Raw genomic sequence first — 20,164 nt, forward strand, 5'->3', positions numbered from 1 at the left:
GCGATTCGGATTGCAGCATACTATTTCTACGATTCGTAGCAAAATCCGAATACGAAAGAGTTGCAGAATAGGGGTGGTAGTATCATTTTCTCTTGTTTTAAAACTTAATTTTTTATTTAATGAACCGACTTCATTTTTATGTGTAACTAAATCAGAAATTTGCTTTAACAAAACTCGACAGGTCAGCACGACCATACTCGCGAGGAGCCATCTTGAACTCTTACACAATCTTTAGTTTTAAAAGTTCTTTAGTTCAATTTAATAAAATTGTACGGCACTTGGTTTAACGACCGAATTTTACAGCGGCACGTCCGTATCGTTTGGTGGTAGCGGTCACAGTAGGTTCTTTCCCGTACGCAACGCGGGATGCCGCGGGTGCCCAAAATAGCCCAGAAATCGTTCCCATACTCAACAAAATGTTTAAGTGCCCATTTACACACGGCGATTTTTGTTGCCGCAACTCGTCGTTTGTAGGAGAGAGCGTGACGAGGAAAGGAGAGGGGCACCGAGTTGCTCGTGCTCGGGCAAAACGCTTTGTGCTCTCGTTCGTCTGTGTTAGGTCGGTGTTATGCAGACAAACTTTTGTTTGCCAAATTAAATGGCGGCTGCTTAGTTTGCTCGGAGGCGGTTATGTCATTTTCGAACTTTCGAAATTCGTAACAATGGCATGCCTAAAAACGAACGAGTAAGCTTTTTTGCGTAATTTTGTACGAAAACAATTGCGTGTCGGAGGCGAAATAAAAGATGTAAATCGATGCGTGTTTGCAAGAAATATTGGTGGTGTTCACTTAAACAGATAAATTTGCCTTTCGCATATAAGTACGTATATTTTTATCCACTGCTTTATATAAACGAGCAAAAAAGAATATTTTTGCCCCTTATCGAGAAACTTGGGTCCGGTTTAGTTAATGTTCAACGATTTTCAGTTGTGTCCAAAAGCATAACCCGAATCCAAAAACTTCAACAATAAACGTGTAATCAAAGGATTCACATTTTATTTAAGATAAATGTTTCAAATTTCCTACCACTAACTTATTAATTAACTCGGTTTGCACTATGCACTTTTTTTGGACGGCGTAGCCGGAGTGATATGCACAAGAAATGTTGTATACCTTTGACATGCGGAAGCCCCTCTTCCCCGCAACACAGAAAGGAGAATTCTACTTAGTAAGGGTTATAATCCCTAAGCGCGGCCGAAGGCAGAAGCAAGCGCAACAGGTGGTGGACCTAACAAAATGCATGTTTTCAATGGCTTGGAAGAAGCTGTTATTGCATTAACTGGATTGAGAACCAGAGCTTCAGGCATAGGAGGAGTTCTGGCTTGTGGTTCAACAATTCAACCAGAAGCTGACATAGATGCGCCCATGGTTACTATGCCCGACAACTCCGCATACCTTTGTGAATTCATTGCCGTAGCGCCCGCTTACTCTGCTGCTATAATTGCAAATACTTCAGAATCTATAATTTTCCTCAAAATATGTAAAATTAACCAATTTTACAATAAACAAGCAAATGATGAGTGTTTTTTTAATTCCTGTCCACTTTGTTTTCCTTCATTCAGGTATCTTCGAAAAACAACGGATAGCTGGCAATGCTGCATATGTTTCCGCAAGGGTTGCAGCATGTGGATTTTTCGTTTTTCGTAGCGTAGTTACGAATTACGAATTACGAAAATTCGGGTTCTAGAATAAGGGGGTACATTTAATATATTAATTACATAAGTAATGTAATAGATGCTGACATAAAGAGAGTTGAAATTAAAATTAAATGAAAATTTCTAAACGTACCTTTGATACGGTACTATCGTATGAACAAAGTAACTGTGAAATAAAAAGTTGCATGCATAATTGTTCCACATAACGTAGGGCTGCCAGACGTCCCGGTTTTCCCGGACATGTCCGGGTTTTAGACTATTTGTCCCGGTGTCCCGGTCCAACCTTAAAATGTCCCGGGTTTCGTTTAAGTGTCCCGGTTTTCGATTTGATTGCACAAATTTTGTATAAAAATTACTACACTGAGAATAAACGCGTTGTAATATTAAGAAAAATTTTATGAATTTACTGGGGGAAATAACGCATAGTAAACATGAATATTTTTTATTGATTATCGTTTTAAAATGTTCGTATTTAAAAACACCACGAACACGTGATGTTGAATCAAACTGAACATTTGAATGCACATTTACATGTCTGGCTGTAGCTGAGTGCACGAAGATGCTTGCCATAATTTGCTAATTTCCAGAGCGTCAGGGTTCAAATCCCATTACAGGCAGCATGGAACTTAAATATTTTTTTTTAACTTAATTATGAAAAAGCGTCCGTAAAAGCTCAGTTAGTCTAGACTTAACTTAATTTAACTTACCGTAAGAAATCATCAATGATTACTCAACACGTCAACTTAAGCCAAGAGCGGAAATATTTTGTTTTTGTATTTTCTTTTTCAGCTGTTTAACAGTTCGCCGCCTTAAATGCCACATCAAAAAAATTCATGCAAACAACAATGTTTGCTTTCATTTATTTTTAAGAAATACAAAAACGAGAGTCTGGCAAGCCTGATTCTCTCACCGCTCTCAATTTCCGTAAGACCGTAACTTAAGAACCTAAAATCTACAGGTTCTTAAGTTTCTTACGCTAAGTTAAGTTTTAACTAACCGCCAACACAGTTTCTCATATAACAGGTTGGCCGAAATATTTAGTTAAGTAACGTTACGGAAATTAAGTCTAGACTAACTGAGCTTTTAAGTGCAAAGCGCTTCATTTTAATGTTGGCGTATTTGTGTCGGCCGCTGTGGTGTAGTGGTAAGCAGTGCGCGCTTTCACACATCAGCACCTGGGTTCAAGCCCTGGTCAAAGCAACATCCCAAGAAATATAGAAAAAGGTTTTTTCTTAACAGCGGTCGTCCCTCGGCAGGCAATGGCAAACCTCCGAGTGTATTTCTGCCATGAAAAACAGCTTCTCATTGAAATACAATCGCCGTTCGGAGTCAGCGTAAAACTGTAGGTCCCTCCGATTTGTGTGACAACATCAAGGCGCACGCCACAAGTCGGAGGAGAAGCTCGGCCAAACACTAACATATGTGTAAGCGCCAATCTATTATTATTATTAGGTGTGTACTCGTATTGAGAGGACAAAATTCTCCAGCAGAAAAAGTTCTGAGAATTTAGCAGCATTCGCTCTCAAAGAGACGAAATATCAACAGAAGTACGAGAACGCAAAATTTGCAAAAACTTGCAACCTTCGAAACTGCTGATCACTTGCACAGTTGCCACTGGTGATTAATTTGGCAATTTATTTTCTGCTTGGTGCATTTTCCCCCGATTTGGCATTTTATACAATTTAGTAGTTTTGGATAAGAAAAACCTTTTTAAAATACGAATTAATTATATCGGAATGCATAAGTTATTTTTCTCATAATTATTTCTGATATCACATGGTGACGCATTAAAAACAAGAGTATCTCCTCCAAACACCCATCTTTGATCCAAAATAATGTAATAGAGTAGGTTTAAAATTATAAAATTTTCATTTCAACAATCAACCTACCAAAACCGATAACTTCAGCAAAAAAACATTTCAGCATGCTTCATTTAACTCTATTTTGGTATATTTAAAGGAAATTTATGGTACAAACGAAAAATGTCATACGGCAACCATAGTCAGCACGCACTAAAGTAAACAAACTGGAGATTAATAGCAAATTAACGAAAAATAAACTCAACAAACGTTGTGCTTATTAAATTTAAGCACTTTTTAGTTATATACTAGCATTAATAATAAAATTTGCAATAAATAACTCAAAAAGGCCATACTTTCTTTTGTTTATTTACAAACATGTGTTTGTGATCAGCTGATTTTCTCGCTTGCAAGTTTTAGCTGGGAAAAATTTTTCCAGCAGAAATTTGCAGCTCTCTTTCACATTTCGCTCTCTCAATTTCCCCTACTTTGCAAGTTTTTTGGGTACGAGAACGCAAAACCAGTAAAAGTTTTCTAAAACTTTAGATAGTTGGGCGTACGAGTACACTCCTATTATTATTATTTGAATTGAATATTTCTATACTAAATACTAATGATTTATAGGAGTTGGGTTGGTGCTCTTTCATATGCGAATATTTTTAAATTTTGCACGTTTTGCACAAGCAATAGTTGATGATTAATATAAGTATGTACCTAAATACGTTAAAATGACATGCACAGTGTTTTACAATTATATTAAGCAAAAGCCAGAAGTTTTGAAACAAGTTCACAGCAACGAAACAAATGACTGATATTTTAATGTTACCTTGTATTTAATTTTTTTTCTTTCGTGAAACATAGATTACTTATAAGTACCGTGCCGTACAAAATTATTGACTCGGAGACTCTTTCATCAGATCACAATTTCTAATCGGATCTTTTAGAAAAATTTTGAAAATGTAGCCTTTGAGCCATTAGTAAAGTGCAAGTCTGAAGTTACCAGAAAATTTCGTTGATTTTTTGCAATTATTTATTTTTTGCTGCCAGGGTCTTCCACATACAAAAAAATTTCGAACATAGTTTGTATGGAAGAAACTCTCAGTAAAAACAATACCAAAAATCAACTAAATTTTTATGGGCTGCAAAACTTCATTTTCAAAATTTTTATAACAAAGTCTGAATAGAAAGTGGCGAATTTGTAAGCAAATTTATTGCATTTTCCCGAGTTTTGCACAAAGTTTAGAAATTTTTTTTTATCTTTTCTGATGTATTTAGTATAAACTGTATTTTTATAAGGACAAAAAAGGTACATGCATTGTGAAAAATTCTCTGTGCTTTAGTTGTGATAAATTGTTTTGTTGCTGGTGTACGTTGTAATGATCTCATGATCTCATGTTTTTATGTTTTTGGTTTTGTTTGTCAAAATAAAAGGTTTGTTCCACAAGCTACTCGAAGCCACTTCGAGTTACACATACGCGTTTCACAAGTAAGTTTTAGAGTTTATTTGATATACGCTGACAGTTTGAACTTTGCTCGAGTTTTTCTATAAGTAGTTTGTGGAACAAACGTAAAATTTTATTACATCCTTTCGTACGTAATTTTTGTCGAAACGAAAGGGAAGGGAGCGAGAGGCCTTTCCCACCCTTAAGTGTCCCGGTTTGGCAACAGAGATATCTGGCAGCTCTAACATAACGTTACTGAAAATTTTTTAGCCATAACCAAAAATTATAATTTGACGAATAATTAATAAATAATCAAATTGGAGGAATAACCTGGCGATATGAGGACATATTAGTGCCCTGCCATCAAAACACAATAAGTTTACCATTGGAGGAACAACATACTAAGATATATAGTTTGAAATTAGAGGAATAACCTGGTGGTGGTTTATATAAACCGGCCAACCTACCCAAAACCCCCCCAAAAAAAAAAAAAAAAGATTGTGTAACTAAAAATGATACGAATGTAATTGCGCATTTTAAAGACTAAATTTGAAAGTAAAACGAATGTTGCAATTTAAAGACTAAGAAATAAAGTTTGTAACCAAAACTTTAAAGTCAAGCAAGTGTACGTGTACTTAAACACTACTAAAGAAAAGTGTGCAACTAAAACCTCAAAGTAAAACATATGTAATTAGAACTTAAAACTATTAAATAAAACTTAAAGTAAACTTAATTTGGAGTGGAATGGGGTATAGTCATTGCGCTGGGTATGCAGTTACAGTTGCATGGCTATACTCAATCCCGACACTTGCGTCCTCGTTCGCGCACTCTGGGCAACGTGAGAAACCCATGTGCGAGATGCGGTAACCAATCCGAATGGAGCCTTGGGTCACTGCAGAAAGAGAGGGAGCTTCGGTGGGGCCACTCTGACTTATTCGGTTTAAGGGCTCACTGAAGTCTGCAGCGTCTGTTCACCAGTAGGTGCGGCTGCAAGCGGGTGTCTGCTTGGAGCAAGCGGCTCGCTATATAAACGTGTATTTGGTTGCGAAACCACCCCCGTCCCAGCAATGGGTTGTGCGCTGGGCTTGGGACCCGCCACGTAAAAACCACTTCCAGTGAAGAAGCAAGGCAAAGCCTCGGATGAGACCCCCCCTTATGATGACGACCACGGCAAATGTTTAAAGGACTACGATTTGAGGGCATGCACCTGGAATGTCCGGACCCTTAATGGGGAAGGTGCCTCTGCCCGGCTGGTTGATGTCCTCGTAAGGACAAAAGCTGACATCACCGCCATCCAAGAAATGCGTTGGACGGGGCAAGGCAAACAATGTCTGGGGCCTTGCGACGTCTACTACAGCTGCCATGTAAAGGAGCGCAAATTCGGAGTTGGATTTGTGGTGGGAGAGAGACTCCGTCGCCGAGTACTGTCGTTCACCCCGGTGGACGAGCGTCTAGCCACAATCCGCATCAAAGCGAGATTCTTCAACATCTCGCTCATCTGCGCCCATGCCCCGACGGAAGAGAAGGATGAGGCATCCAAGGATCTCTTCTATGAGCGCTTGGAGCGCACGTACGAGCGCTGCCCCCGTCATGATATCAAAATCGTGCTTGGCGACTTCAATGCCAGGGTGGGCAAAGAAGGGATCTTTGGAACCACCGTCGGAAAATTCAGCCTCCACGACGAAACGTCCGACAACGGATTGAGGCTGATCGACTTCGCCGGGGCCCGAAACATGGTAGTATGCAGTACTAGGTTCAAGCATAAAAAGATCCATCAAGCTACCTGGCTGTCTCCGGATCGAAAAACGAGAAACCAAATCGATCATGTTGTGATAGACGGAAGGCACGCTTCCAGTGTTTTAGACGTACGCACACTCCGAGGCCCAAACATCGACTCGGACCACTATCTTGTTGCAGCCAAGATACGCACCCGCCTCTGTGCAGCAAAAAATGTGCGCCCAAATATGCAAGGAAAGCTTAACGTCGAAAAGCTGCAATCACAACAGACAGCCAGCGCTTTCGCTACTCGACTCTCACACCTGCTCTCAGAGAGCACTCTTCAACAAACCGACATATGCGAGCAGTGGAACCACATTTCCCGCTCATTAAGTACCGCCGCCGAAGAAGTAGTCGGATTTCAGCGAGCCCGAAAGAACAACTGGTACGATGAGGAGTGTCAGGAAGCTGCAGAGAAAAAAGATGCCGCCTACAGGGCCACGCTGCGATCGGGCGCAACGCGCGCTATGTGGGACCGCTATAGGGATCTGAAGAGGGAAGCGAGACGTATTTGCCGCAACAAGAAGAGAGAGGCAGAAATACGTGAGTGCGAAGAGCTTGAAATGCTGGCCGACAGGAGGAATGCCCGAAAATTTTACCAGAGAGTTAGGCGACTTACGGAAGGTTTAAAGACCGGGGCGCACTCCTGTAAGAACAATAATGGCGACCTAGTAACTGATGTCCAGAGCGTACTTAAATTATGGAGGGAACACTTTTCCGCCCTACTAAATGGTAGCAGCACGGAAAGTTGTGGAGAAGAAGAACCCGAGCCCGCAGTCGATGATGACGGAGTCGACGTTCCACCGCCTGACTATGACGAGGTACGTATAGCAATAACGCGGCTGAAAAACAACAAAGCCGCTGGAGCTGACAGCCTGCCAGCTGAGCTATTCAAGTACGGCGGCGAGGAGTTGATAAGGTGCATGCATCAACTCTTGTGCAGAATATGGTCAGATGAACGCATGCCCGACGACTGGAATTTAAGTGTGCTCTGCCCAATCCACAAGAAAGGTGACCCCGCCATTCGCGCCAACTACCGCGGGATCAGCCTTCTAAGCATAGGTTACAAGGTCTTATCGAGCGTATTGTGTGAAAGACTGAAGCCCACCGTCAATGAACTGATTGGGCCTTATCAGTGTGGCTTTAGACCTGGCAAATCCACCATAGACCAGGTATTCACAATACGCCAAATCTTGGAAAAGACCCGCGAGAAAAGGATCGACACTCACCACCTATTTGTCGACTTTAAAGCCGCTTTTGACAGCACTAAAAGGAGTTGCCTATACGCCGCTATGTCTGAATTTGGCATCCCCTCAAAACTCATACGGCTGTGTAAAATGACGTTGAGCAATACCACCAGCTCCGTCAGAATTGGAAAAGACCTCTCCGAGCCGTTCGCCACAAAACGGGGTTTCAGACAGGGCGACTCCCTTTCATGTGACTTCTTTAATCTGATGTTGGAGAAGATAATAAGAGCTGCAGAACTGAACCGCTCAGGAACAATTTACTACAAGAGCGTGCAATTGCTGGCTTATGCCGATGACATCGACATCATCGGTAACAAAAACCGCGAAGTCTGTTCTGCCTTTTCCAAGTTGGATAGGGAAGCAAAGCGCATGGGTCTGGTGGTAAACGAGGACAAGACGAAGTATCTCCTGTCATCAAACAAACAGTCAGCACATTCGCGCCTTGGCACCCACGTCACTGTTGACAGTTACAATTTCGAGAAAGTAGAGAATTTCGTTTACTTGGGAACCAGCATTAACACCGATAATAATGTCAGCATTGAAATCCAACGTAGAATCACTCTTGCCAACAAGTGCTACTTTGGACTGAGTAGGCAATTCAGGAGTAAAGTCCTCTCTCGACGTACGAAAACCACGCTCTATAAGTCACTCATCATGCCCGTGCTGGTATATGGCGCAGAAGCATGGACAATGACAACATCCGATGAGGCGGCTCTTGGAGTGTTTGAGAGAAAGATTTTGCGGAAGATTTACGGGCCTTTACGCGTTGGCGACGGCGAGTACCGCAGACGATGGAACGATGAGCTGTATGAGCTTTACAACGACATGGACATAGTGCAGCGAATTAAAATACAGCGGCTCCGCTGGCTTGGTCATGTCGTTCGAATGGACACCGACGCTCCAGCTCTGAAAGTATTCAACTCGGAACCCGCTGGTGGTAGCAGAGGAAGAGGGAGGCCCCCACTGCGATGGAAAGATCAGGTGGAGAAGGACTTGGCTTCACTTGGCGTTTCCAATTGGCGTCAGTTGGCACAGAGGAGAAACGACTGGCGTGCTTTGCTGAACTCGGCCAAAATCGCTTAGGCGGTTACAGCGCCAAAAAAGAAGAAGAAACTTAATTTGATACGAAAAGAGAGTGCTTTTATTGGAACGGAAGGGCCCAGAAACCCACATACATAATTGATAAATAATAATACGCATGATACAAATACAAGCAGAAACTTTTGCACGTAGTTCTGTCCCTCAGCGGTATTACCATACCAGTGGAATATAACATATAAAGAGATATATATTAAAAGCAGAGGAATTAGAGGTTAACCTAATTAATATTCACGCTCGCAGCCAATTTATTGTCTAAACTTTCTCATGCACATGCAACTTTCTCATGCACATGCAACTTGTATGGGATCAACCGAAATTGAACGACGTGCGTATGAAGCTAACTCAATTTCCAATTTTTGAACACCCGTATGCTGTAATCCGAAAGTTCGTAGTTACGAATTCGTAGCTCCATTCCGAAAATTCGAAAATTGGTATGCTGTAATACGATCATAAATATCAACCGCATTGCCAACTAAAATAGTGAAATGCGAAGTTCTTAATCAGCTGCTTTGACAGAAACAAATCAAAATAAATATAATCGCAAGTGAATAGTGAAATTAAAAAAAAAAATTGTTTAATCATTACTTGAAAAGACTTTTCCTTAACTAAGTAGAATACAAAGGATTCAGTGGCCGGTGCACTTTTGTTCCAGAAGGAAGAACAGCTAACAGTTGCATTAATATACAAAGGAGATTGCTAGGAGATTGTTCTGATCCATTTAGCTTAAATGATAAAATGTAGGCTCTCTCCTTTTAAGGGCCTCCATTTCACTAGATATTGTGCCGCTTTAATTCTTGGAACGCTTTCCCAACATTCTACCACATCCTCTTTAGCTCCTTTTACAAAGCCTCGACCAATGTCCGGCCTTTCGGTCATGCATTCCACCAGTTTTTCGTATTGTGATCTTCGATCTGTTAATTTTGTAAACATTTAATAATAATTTTTGTTTCTATTCACACATCAACTTACATACATATGTACATACTTTTGCGTTTACACACTTAATTTTATTGATATTTAATAACAATTTGCTTCGCTCCGACACTAGTTGCTATTCGTACAAAATTTCCGACAAATACATAAAAATGACAGCTACGTCGGATTCGGAAATCGAAACTACGACGGATTACAGAATAGGGATGGAAATCCAATGGAAACGCACGCAAGCCAATTTCGGGTGACGCATAAAAAAAAATTCGACGGCATTCGTACCAAAACGCAAGCCGCGAAGCCTGGCGGTGGTGAAAATCAGGCAACTTATCAAAATCAAAAAAAAAAAAAGTGATGCCTGCAAATCTGCAAAACGGACTTTCTGGCTGTTTACACGGGAAAGTGGACTTTCGATTTCAATTTTTGATAGCAAACTGGTAGAAAATGCGCTATCACGTTTAACAGCACCTTAAGGCTTTGCGAATAGAATTCTAAAAGGCCCTACACACGCATTGATTTAGCGGTCAACCAGTTAACCAACCGCTAGAAGTTGGTGGTAAACAAGCCGAAGGCCGCCTACGCAGAAAGGTTTTCTCTGCGAAAGGTGTTCAGCTCCTTTTCTTCGCAAAACAGAAAGAGAATTCTTCTTTGTGAGGGTTATAATCCCTAAGGGCGGCCGAAGGCCGCCTACGCAGAAAGGTTTTCTCTGCGAAAGGTGTTCAGCTCCTTTTCTTCGCAAAACAGAAAGAGAATTCTTCTTTGTGAGGGTTATAATCCCTAAGGGCGGCCGAAGGCCGCCTACGCTGAAAGGAATTCTACGAAAAAATACATTTGTTAAAAAGAACATTTTTTTTATAAAAACTTGTTTTTTCTATTTTTAATTAACTTTTTTATTCTTTATTCAAAATCGCCCGATATCTAATTTGGCATAATTTCTTTTATTAAAAATCCCACGGTTTCTGTAAGTTGGGTTATATTCCACTTCAAACTGCTCAGTTTGCCTAAGAAATTCCGTTTTTCCCCTTTTTCAAACGGTTCCCTAGGGGCCTGTGGGAGGAGCCCAAGGGGGGTACGCCTTTTTAGAAAGTGGGGACTGTCCCCTTTCTAGTGGGGGGAGGGGCCCGCCCCTCCGCCCCCACCTCAATTACGATGGGTCAGCTACTAAACATTTCCCTTTTTTAAGTTCATTTAAAAATCATAAATTTACCTTTGTTCGTCCCATAGCACCAATGGCCACTTGAGGCGCCATAATGCAAGGGTGAGTATAAGTACCGCCAAACTGAAATATTTTTACGCAAATTCGTTATATTCAAATTCATTTAATTCTTCGTCTGCAACTTACCACACCAATGTTCGAAAGTGAAAAGGTACCATCAGCAAAGTCTTGCGGTGTCAATGCATTTTTGCGACCTCTTTCAACCAGTTCATTCAAATGTAATGCGATTTCTAGAATATTTTTACTCTCGCAGTTCTTGATATTGGGCACTATTAGGCCCTGAGGAGAGTCTATAGCTACGCTGATATTGTGAGACGCTTTGTAAATAACTGCCTCCTTATCAATATCTAGCGAACTGTTTAGAATAGGGAACTTTGAGAGTGCAATAGATGCAGCCTTGATACAAAAGGGCATGAAGGTGAGTTTAGGTATGCCTCGATCGCTCGCCGCACTTTTTAATTGATCCCGGAAATCAATAAGCTTTGTCATGTTAACCTCATCACTATAGGCAAAGTGAGGAATTTTCTGAAATTTATACAAGATAAAAAGTCTTTGATTTCTATAGGTTTGCTCAAAAATGCATACCAACGATGCTGACATGGTCTTGAGCATCGCTTTAGGCACACCTTTCAGTGGCTCAACACGATAAGGAACAGCAGGTGTAGATTTTGGCACGGACTTTGTTTCTAAAAATTTGATCTCCTCAATTTTGGCTGCAATTGTTGGATGTTGTATATTGGTGCCAGCTGGCAAATGTCCCAGATATTCGAGTACATCTCCTTTAAGCACACGTCCTTGTTTACCTGTAGGCGGTACTTTTGAGAGGTCTACTTTATTTTCCATAGCCAGACGACGGACTGCTGGCGTTGCAAGTGTTATATGGCGTGCTACGTCCTCATCGCTTGCGACTTTTCCAGTAGATGATTGGAAAGATTTATGATCGCTAGCACTGGAACCTGAATCGGCGCTTGATTCTGAATCAGAATCATCATCTTCTTCAACTTCGAAGTCTAACAACGGTTTGCCTACATGAGCGACATCATCTACTGGATGATAGAGTTTCACGATTTTGCCATCGTAACGACTAGTAATTGTAACAGATGCTTTATCCGATTGCACTTCGCAAATTTCGTCGAATTGTTCTACAGAGTCACCGACCTTGACAAACCTGAAAGTAAAATATTAAGTTTCGAATAATCTATACAATGAAACGAAAAATTACTATGGCTTACCATTCCTTCACAGTAACTTCACGAATTCCTTCACCAATGTCGCTAAGTCTAAATGTTACTAATTTTTGTAAGCATGGTGTTAAGTTCAGATAGCGTATTTGAGCCGCATTCGGAGACTGGAAGGAAAACAATTAATAATAAATAAAACGAACTTAAGTTCACATATAGCCAGGTTTATGTGTACAGATGAATACCAAGCATAAGGAACCCAACAATTGTTCCTCATATCGCTAGCTTAGAGGAAAAGTTGCTAAGTCCACTTTTTATGAAAACCCATATTTTGCATATATGTATGTAATAATATGATATTAGGATAAAAATTCATTGTTTTGAAAAGTATAAAGGTACTTATTAACCGACTTCCAAAAAAGGAGGAGGTTATCAGTTCGTCGGAATATTTTTTTTTTTTTTTTTTTATGTATGTTACCGCATTACCGATTTCTTCTATAATTCTTTTTGCATCGGAAAGGTAGTGTCTCAGAGGTGGTCCCATACTAATCTGGTTAAGATCCGATCAGCGGATCATGAGATATATATATATATATATATTTTTTTTATATGGGAGTTGAAGTCGGTTTTTTTTTTGCTAAAAATTACTAGTTATTTTATTTATTCTCGTTTATATTCAATGAAAGGAAAATTTTCTAATTCCAAATAAAGCAACGAAAACCCGATAAGGCCAAAACATTAAGAAATCTTTTAATAATACGGAGTTTTGCTTTGGTAAAAACAGCCAAAATGTTGTATTCAAAGTTTTGAGAAATTCTTGGAGAAAATAGCTATACGGTTTTTCATGATTAAATTTTCATTAATCACGAGTTTTATTTCTCCTGTAAGCTAGTGATATGCAAATTACTTACAAAGGTATGTATTTTCGTGTTTCAATCAGCTTGTATTACGAGACATGGAGTAACATCTTACTAAGAAGACTGATTGGGATGTGGGGCGGCAATGAAGTGTGATACCTGCCCGCCATTTATTGTGTGCTGTTGTGGTAGTGGGCGGCGTCGCAGTAGGGACTAGCGACCGAGCAGCACCACAAGGGCTCTCATAGTTCCTCGTCTAATCTAGCGTGGTGCGAAGTCAAGAACATGCCCTATGAACACACCTAATAGAAGCCGCAAGCTTCCTGGGTCTCCCGTTATTTGAGCTTGACGACAACGATTAAGTGCCAAGCCGACTTAGGCAGGGTCGAGTACCAATGCACAAGAGCATTTTCACTTATTGCAATACCATTAAAAAAGTCAAATTTCTTTTCTTAGTATTTGTGCGTAGAGGGCACTGAGAAGGCATCATTTTTCGGTAGAAAAGAAAACGCCTTCAGTAAAAACGTATAGGTATGTAACTTTTTATGTTAGAACACTTTTTCACAACTAGTCCTTTTAATTTATGAAAGGATATTAAAAAAAAAAATCGTATACCTGATTTCTGAAACGTTTGCTGGATATAAAATTTTCCGGTCTAAACTTTACAGCACAGCAGAAATGTGAATACAATACCAAAAATGAGCTGTCAGTGTTTTAGACCGATAAGTTTAATTGTTTATATCTTCATTATTAGTGGGGTATGCATCTCCGGAGCTTGAAAAAAAACTAGCGCTACTTGAATTATAATAACTTCTATACTTTGTACTTAAAACAGATGATAAATAGCGTAAAAATGATAATCAGATATTTAGCAACACCTACTTTCCAGCAAATTTTTAACGAATACTTTATCATCGCCGCTGCACCATTTTTTAGGAATATGGAAGACATTTGAAAATTGTATCTAACTGCAGTACGTAAAAAATTAAAGCACTTTATTTTACTATGTATATAGGAAAATGTGGGCTATAAAAAGAAAATAAAACAACTGGTAACACGTTCTTATCAAAATATGTCAAAAGTGCTTGTTGTTGCAGAGCAAACTGCAGTGCATGCCAGATCTTTCCTTGACATGTGACAGGGTTGCCGTTCTCGGCTTTAACCAAAATTGATAGGTAGGATGTCAAGCTGAAATTAGTCGAGAACGCAGAACGTATACTTAAACGCAGTCTGTATACGCAGAATGGTGTCGATTATTGGAGCCCTCAGTGTTGCTTACTACACTGTTGCCACCACAGTATACCACATGAATCAACGACTACAGATCACCTAATCAGCCATCGTTCTATTTGTAATCGATTTTCAGAAAAAAGTTTTCGTAGCGTTTTTCGGTTTTGTTTACACCGTCTTCTACCTCTTCGTAGTGATTTTTTAGCGATTGAATGTGTTTTCTGCAGCGATTTTAATTTTAAATTTTGGTTTATTACATATTTATGATATAAAATGAAGTGCTGTGTGATTGGAACAAGTTTGTGCGTATGTTTGGTTTGACAAAGGCGTAAATTTGCGTGAAAAGTGGGTGCACGTTTGTGGCCAGAACGTTGGCATTGAAAAATCGACCCGTGGTAATGATATGCGATTGTAAAACACTTTCAATCATGAAAACCATATTTTATGAACTTTTTTTGCTAATTGTCATCAAGTTTCACTTTGTATATTTTATAATGAATACCAATTTAATCGCACTCAATCACCGCGCCTTTTTCGTTCTCTTTGTTTGTTTTCATCTCAGTATATCCAGTAAACAAACTTAACTATTTTTTTCACCAAGTTTGGTCCCCATAAAGGACTAGTGTTGCAAGCAACGCTTTTTCGGCAATTAGGGTGTTGTGCAGCTATTTATTGTGGTGAAAATTATTTAAGCACTGGAGAGATTTATTCACATGGAATTGGAGATAGGGCTGATAGATTTATTTTAAATAAATTGTGAATCTGCGAAAATATCTTTTCAGCAGATGAATATACTTTTTAACCTTTTTCCCGAAAATTTACATACAGGCTCGAAAATATGCGAGTAACATTCAAATATCGTCGCTTGGATGGAAAATTGCCGGAAGCGTCATTTTGACAATTTGTGGTTTTTGGATATCTTCTTTAGTTTCCGAGTAATTGACTAAAATGTTTTCGGTTATTTGGTACAAATTGCGTTAGTATTGCTGTCGTACTAAACTAATCAAAATCTTTCAAATAGAGTTATCTGTTCTTCTTTAGTTTCCGACATATTCAGCTTTGTCATGAGTTTAATTTTCTAGAACCGGGTCACTTTTTACTTTTCGTTTGCGTGTATTCACTACAGGTGGATGAAAAAACTGCGAAATTTGGTTCGGGCGAAACTCACGATTAGGCTGATTAGTAAAAAGTATCGTTAATTTATAAAAATTATTATCACATTTTGGCGTATATCATTGAAACTGACTGCAAATTTTTTGACAAATATCGTATTCGACAAAATTTTATTAAACTCATAAATGGTTGACTCTAAACTAAAAAGATAAAACAATTTAAGAATTTCATGAACTAGTACATAGCATTCTCCGATACTTTGGAGAAAATCTGTAGTCTAGTTCCTGAGAAATTGCATTCCAAACTTCAATTGTGAGTTACCGAAAGTAACTTGTGACAATCTTTTATCCAGGCGACGATATAATATTTACCTAAAATATGCATCTAAATAGATTATAATTGTCATTATTTTCGCAGTTGGAGTATATGCCAGACGAGTAACAGGTATACAAGTATACCTAAATTAGCGCTTGAGCTTGTATATTTATCTCTCTCTAACGCATTAATTCTATATACGTCAGCACCAACGCCCGACAAAGTTATGTCTGAATTTAATAATGGCCCTATGACAAAATATTCATGAAATGTATTCGTAGATTTTTATTTACTTTCATTTCATACATTAGTATTGAGATGAATGATTTTTACTAAATACCAGGAATAAATATTTAATAAAAAACTATTTCATTTAAGCTTAACCAACTTTTAGTTGCTAGGCGCTAATTTTGGAACGCTTCATGAAGTATTTTCATAGACAGTAAATGCAACCCTGGGTGCATCATTAACGAGCTGAAAAACCAAACAAATAAAAAAATTCCATCTGAACCAATATTCCCAAAAATTATAAAGCAAAACCAAAACCATTTTTCCAATTTATGCACTGTTATTTTTATTATTGCAATACAATTTCGCAGCTCTTCAAACATTTTCCACATTATGCTTTTAGGGCTAGTAGTTTCCGACCCCATTTGCTCGTTTTTTTTCAGTTCTGAATTTAGGCTAGGCTTCATGGGAACTTACTGTGGGTGCAAACAGACCACATTTTGTAAATATGTACACATGTATACACTTCAACTGAATTGTGATATTTAATTTAATTTTATAATGAAAAATGAATTTAATGTGCAATTTTTTAAGTTTACTAGATGTAAGGCAACTTTTAATTTTCTTATATATTGTGCTAGTTAATATCGGCATACAGTAAGTGATACAAGTGAAAATAGGCGTCCTGGGCAAACGAGCACATTAAAAAAAAAAATCGGTAACGCGCGTAAAAGCATACCTCACAAGTGGTGTGGAAAATGCAAGAACAAATATAAATGGAATAATTTTCGAAATTATGAAATGGTTATTGGTATTTCCCATCTCAAAGGGGATGATTACTTTGAACGTTATTTAAGCTGCCTTGACACGGTCGATTTTTGTCGTTTAACCAAAATCTACCCGTGTAAATTGCAATTCAACCGTAAAATGTAAGCGTTTTGGCTAGTCGATATCTTAAGTAAATTTTCCAGTCGACAGAAATCGACCCGTGAAAAAGCAACTTCAGGAATTTAAAATTTTTTTTTTTTTTTTTGCTTGGGCGTCTTTTGAAGATGTGCCAAATTATATTGTCGCCTTAAATACAAAACAGCAATTTCTTTAAGCCATCTTGTGCAGCAATTTGTTGATCTTATCCTCACGGCTACCGAAATCACCAACCTCAACGTAGTGAGTGGCCTTCTTGCGCCAGCCTCGGGTTGATGTGTTGAGCTTAATAACAACAGGAAGTTGGGGGCTTTCTTGAAGTGAAGTGAATCAACGCACTGAATTTCGTGCGCTTCGCGAAATTTGCGTCCGATCACAAAGCAGAGATTGGGACACGCTTGACCATTCCACGTTTGTACATCAATTCACGAACTGATTTAAGATTTGGATAACCCCATATAGGGTTCGGCATAGGTAGCATATTAATGGTTGCCTTGCTCAATTTGTTGAACACACCGTTTTAATGTGGCAAAGACAGAACTGTAAAACTACGCACTTTTTGTGCAACTTTGTTGATTCCGCGGATGCGGATCACAAAAGCCAATTTGGATTTTTCCGGCCCGTCGAATTGCCCGCATTTCTTTGCCACCACAGTATAGACAGAACCAAGGTACATTGAACAGGTAGTATCAGTAGAGCACTGATTTGATTTATTTTCAAATTATTTGGTCTCGAAAATGTCAAATATTTTTAATTTTATCTCACAAAAATTCTGAATTGTTAAAATCCATTTGCATGTGAAACCTTTTCCCATACAAAACAAGCGATTGAATAGCAGCTTTTGGAACGTTCGCCCAACTCGGCAGCACGACCGCTGATTACTGGGCCTTGCAAAGGATGGATCAATGCTTTGAGAAGCAAACAAATTTACTAGGAAAGAAAGTTGCATCATTTTTATTTTTCCAATTTCATTTTTTTATTTTTTATATTTTTTTTGTATTTCACAGGCACGTTTTGATTTAGAAGAAAAAATTCAGAACAGTTTTTGACACTTTCGATACCAGAAGCAACAACAAAATACACGCAAATGTTGTTTTTGCTCTACTGATACTACCTGTTTAATGTGCCTTGGACAGAACCAACCTTTTTGGGTTGTTGTTGTAGTAGTCGTTGTTGTTGTAGTTATATTCACTCCTGAGGAAGGCACGGGGTTGTGTGCTGCTATTTAATGGCCTTCCTCAGAATTTTTCTTAGATTTCAGGGTTGTGTGCTGCATTATTATTAGATTAAATAAATTTAAGCATTTGACAAATCGTGATTTTATTAAAAGAAAATTATAAATGGTGTTGAAAAACCAAACAAACGCTCGTGCGAAATCTCTATTTTTGTGTATTGTTAAAATTTATACATGGCGTATTGATGGTAATACAAGCAATTTATTCTTTTGTGGACTTTGTTACTTGAGAATTTAGACAACGTGCGAGCTGCCAGCTTGCCAGTTGCTCTGGTGAAAAAGAAGTTGAGCAATTAAAATCAAACATTATACAAAAAAAGACTTATCTTCACTGACATTTATTCTACTAGAACTAAAAGCCATGCATTTATTAGACGCCTTAGTAATAAAATTAGAACAAAAAAACTCTTCAAAACCGTCAGGCCGGGTTGAAAGTTTTCATTCACCTCATAGTTAACAAAAAATTTACAATCCGTAGTACTTTTCTATCAATTCGCAAATGCCGTTTGCACAAAAAAGGTTATGAAATGCGTTTTATTTAAATCGTTTAGAAAATGAGTCATTTATGTATACCATTTTATGTGGAATTATTCAGTAAATTTCGTTTTACACTATACTTTTTGAAACTATTTGAAGTTAATTATTTTTTGTTTCTTAAAAGCAACCCTGCGTGATTGGAAGGCGTGTATACCAATAATTTCATCCCTAGCATATTCATCCCCGAGGAAGGCAGTCGCCAAATTCACCGAAGGTTGTTTACTGGTTATATTGTGGTTGCCACACAGCGCTACTCCATCTCAAGGCGTCCATCACGGAGTTTTCTTGTTTGATATTTCTCAGCATGCACCAAGTTTTCACGTTTACGGAGTGCAATCACAGCAGAGCGCTTTAGTTTACGTTTGATCAGGGTAGCAATTTGCTGACCTGCTCTTGCTGAACTGCAGCTTCGACTCGGGGACAGGAGGCAGCTTCCTGGAAGGTTGTCTGCCCTTTGCTTGCGGTTTCTTACCGGCCGTGATGGCAGTCCTCTTAACTTGTTACTTAGCACGTTGAAAAGGCGAAAAAAAGTTCGCCAAATGTTTGGAGCACATCGTAAATGAGCCACTCGATTTATAACATTTCTATAAACAATTTAATTAAATACTTTTTATACATAGATATGCTGCAACCATGCACTTACCTTCCCAAATTCCATCCTGCTTATCGGCATAATTTTCCAAATATGCCTGCTACTTCATTACTAATTACTCAATTTTTGGCTCGACATATCCTAAAAAGACATAAATTTACATTAAACAATAGAAATCGCAAAAATTAGCAAATAAAATACTCGCTTTGTTTTGTTGTCAAATTTCTGAGAAATGTGAATTCACCACGATGCGATACAGAGGCTGCATTTCTTTATTCATTCTGAACGTTTGGAATAAACTTTTTTGTTTATTAATTCTTTAGAACGTTCCTGATGAAACGTTGACGTATATTTCCAACGCATTCTGTTTATTCCGGCTGTGAAATGGGATTATCCGGAATGTATAAAGAAACGCAGCCAGAAAGAACAAGGACCAGGGATGTAATTTTAAGTAAATCTATTATTCAGTGGCAAGGCGTAGAGCGTTCGGGGCAGCAATATTAATTTGTATCAAATATTACATTAAACGGTGGTTCTAATACATTTTTTGATATTATTAACCAGAGTACATACATTATATGGTATTTCTTTCAAAAACTAATGTACTATATGAACTTTTTTTTCAAATATTTCTTAAGTTTCTTTCATGAGTGCTGAAAAGCAACCATGTGTGTAAGAAATTGTGTGCTACCTAAAATTTCACCTCTGGAAACTTTAACACCATAAAGGACTTCAGCACATGGGGTGTTCACAGTTCGTTCCAAATAGTTGGGGTGTTCACAGTTCGT

General features: G+C 38.6%; 1 protein-coding gene across 6 annotated transcripts in view; it reads right to left on the minus strand.

The window, feature by feature from the left end:
* Nucleotides 1–19,611, minus strand: part of Dbct (Dihydrolipoamide branched chain transacylase E2) — a 229,508-nt gene extending 209,897 nt beyond the window's left edge. For 2 of the 6 annotated variants that reach the window (XM_017632734.1, XM_017632728.1), the window contains exons 1-5: nt 14,086–14,404; nt 12,398–12,513; nt 11,751–12,333; nt 11,292–11,690; nt 11,157–11,228 (exon numbers count right to left, since the gene is read on the minus strand). In XM_017632734.1, the coding sequence (XP_017488223.1) occupies nt 11,157–11,228; nt 11,292–11,690; nt 11,751–12,333; nt 12,398–12,513; nt 14,086–14,154 (1,239 nt within the window). In that variant the 5' untranslated portion in view covers nt 14,155–14,404. Of the gene's footprint in view, nt 1–11,156; nt 11,229–11,291; nt 11,691–11,750; nt 12,334–12,397; nt 12,514–14,085; nt 14,409–19,427; nt 19,518–19,581 lie in introns of those variants that run through there. The other 4 variants (XM_017632714.1, XM_017632721.1, XM_017632708.1 and 1 more) reach the window with 4 other exon arrangements.
* Between the last annotated feature and the right edge of the window lie 553 nt (nt 19,612–20,164).

Source organism: Rhagoletis zephyria, unplaced genomic scaffold (assembly GCF_001687245.7).
Source record: "Rhagoletis zephyria isolate East Lansing unplaced genomic scaffold, Rhagoletis_zephyria_1.1 Rzeph_scaffold_00099, whole genome shotgun sequence".
In the NCBI taxonomy this organism is placed as follows: Eukaryota; Metazoa; Arthropoda; class Insecta; order Diptera; family Tephritidae; genus Rhagoletis; species Rhagoletis zephyria.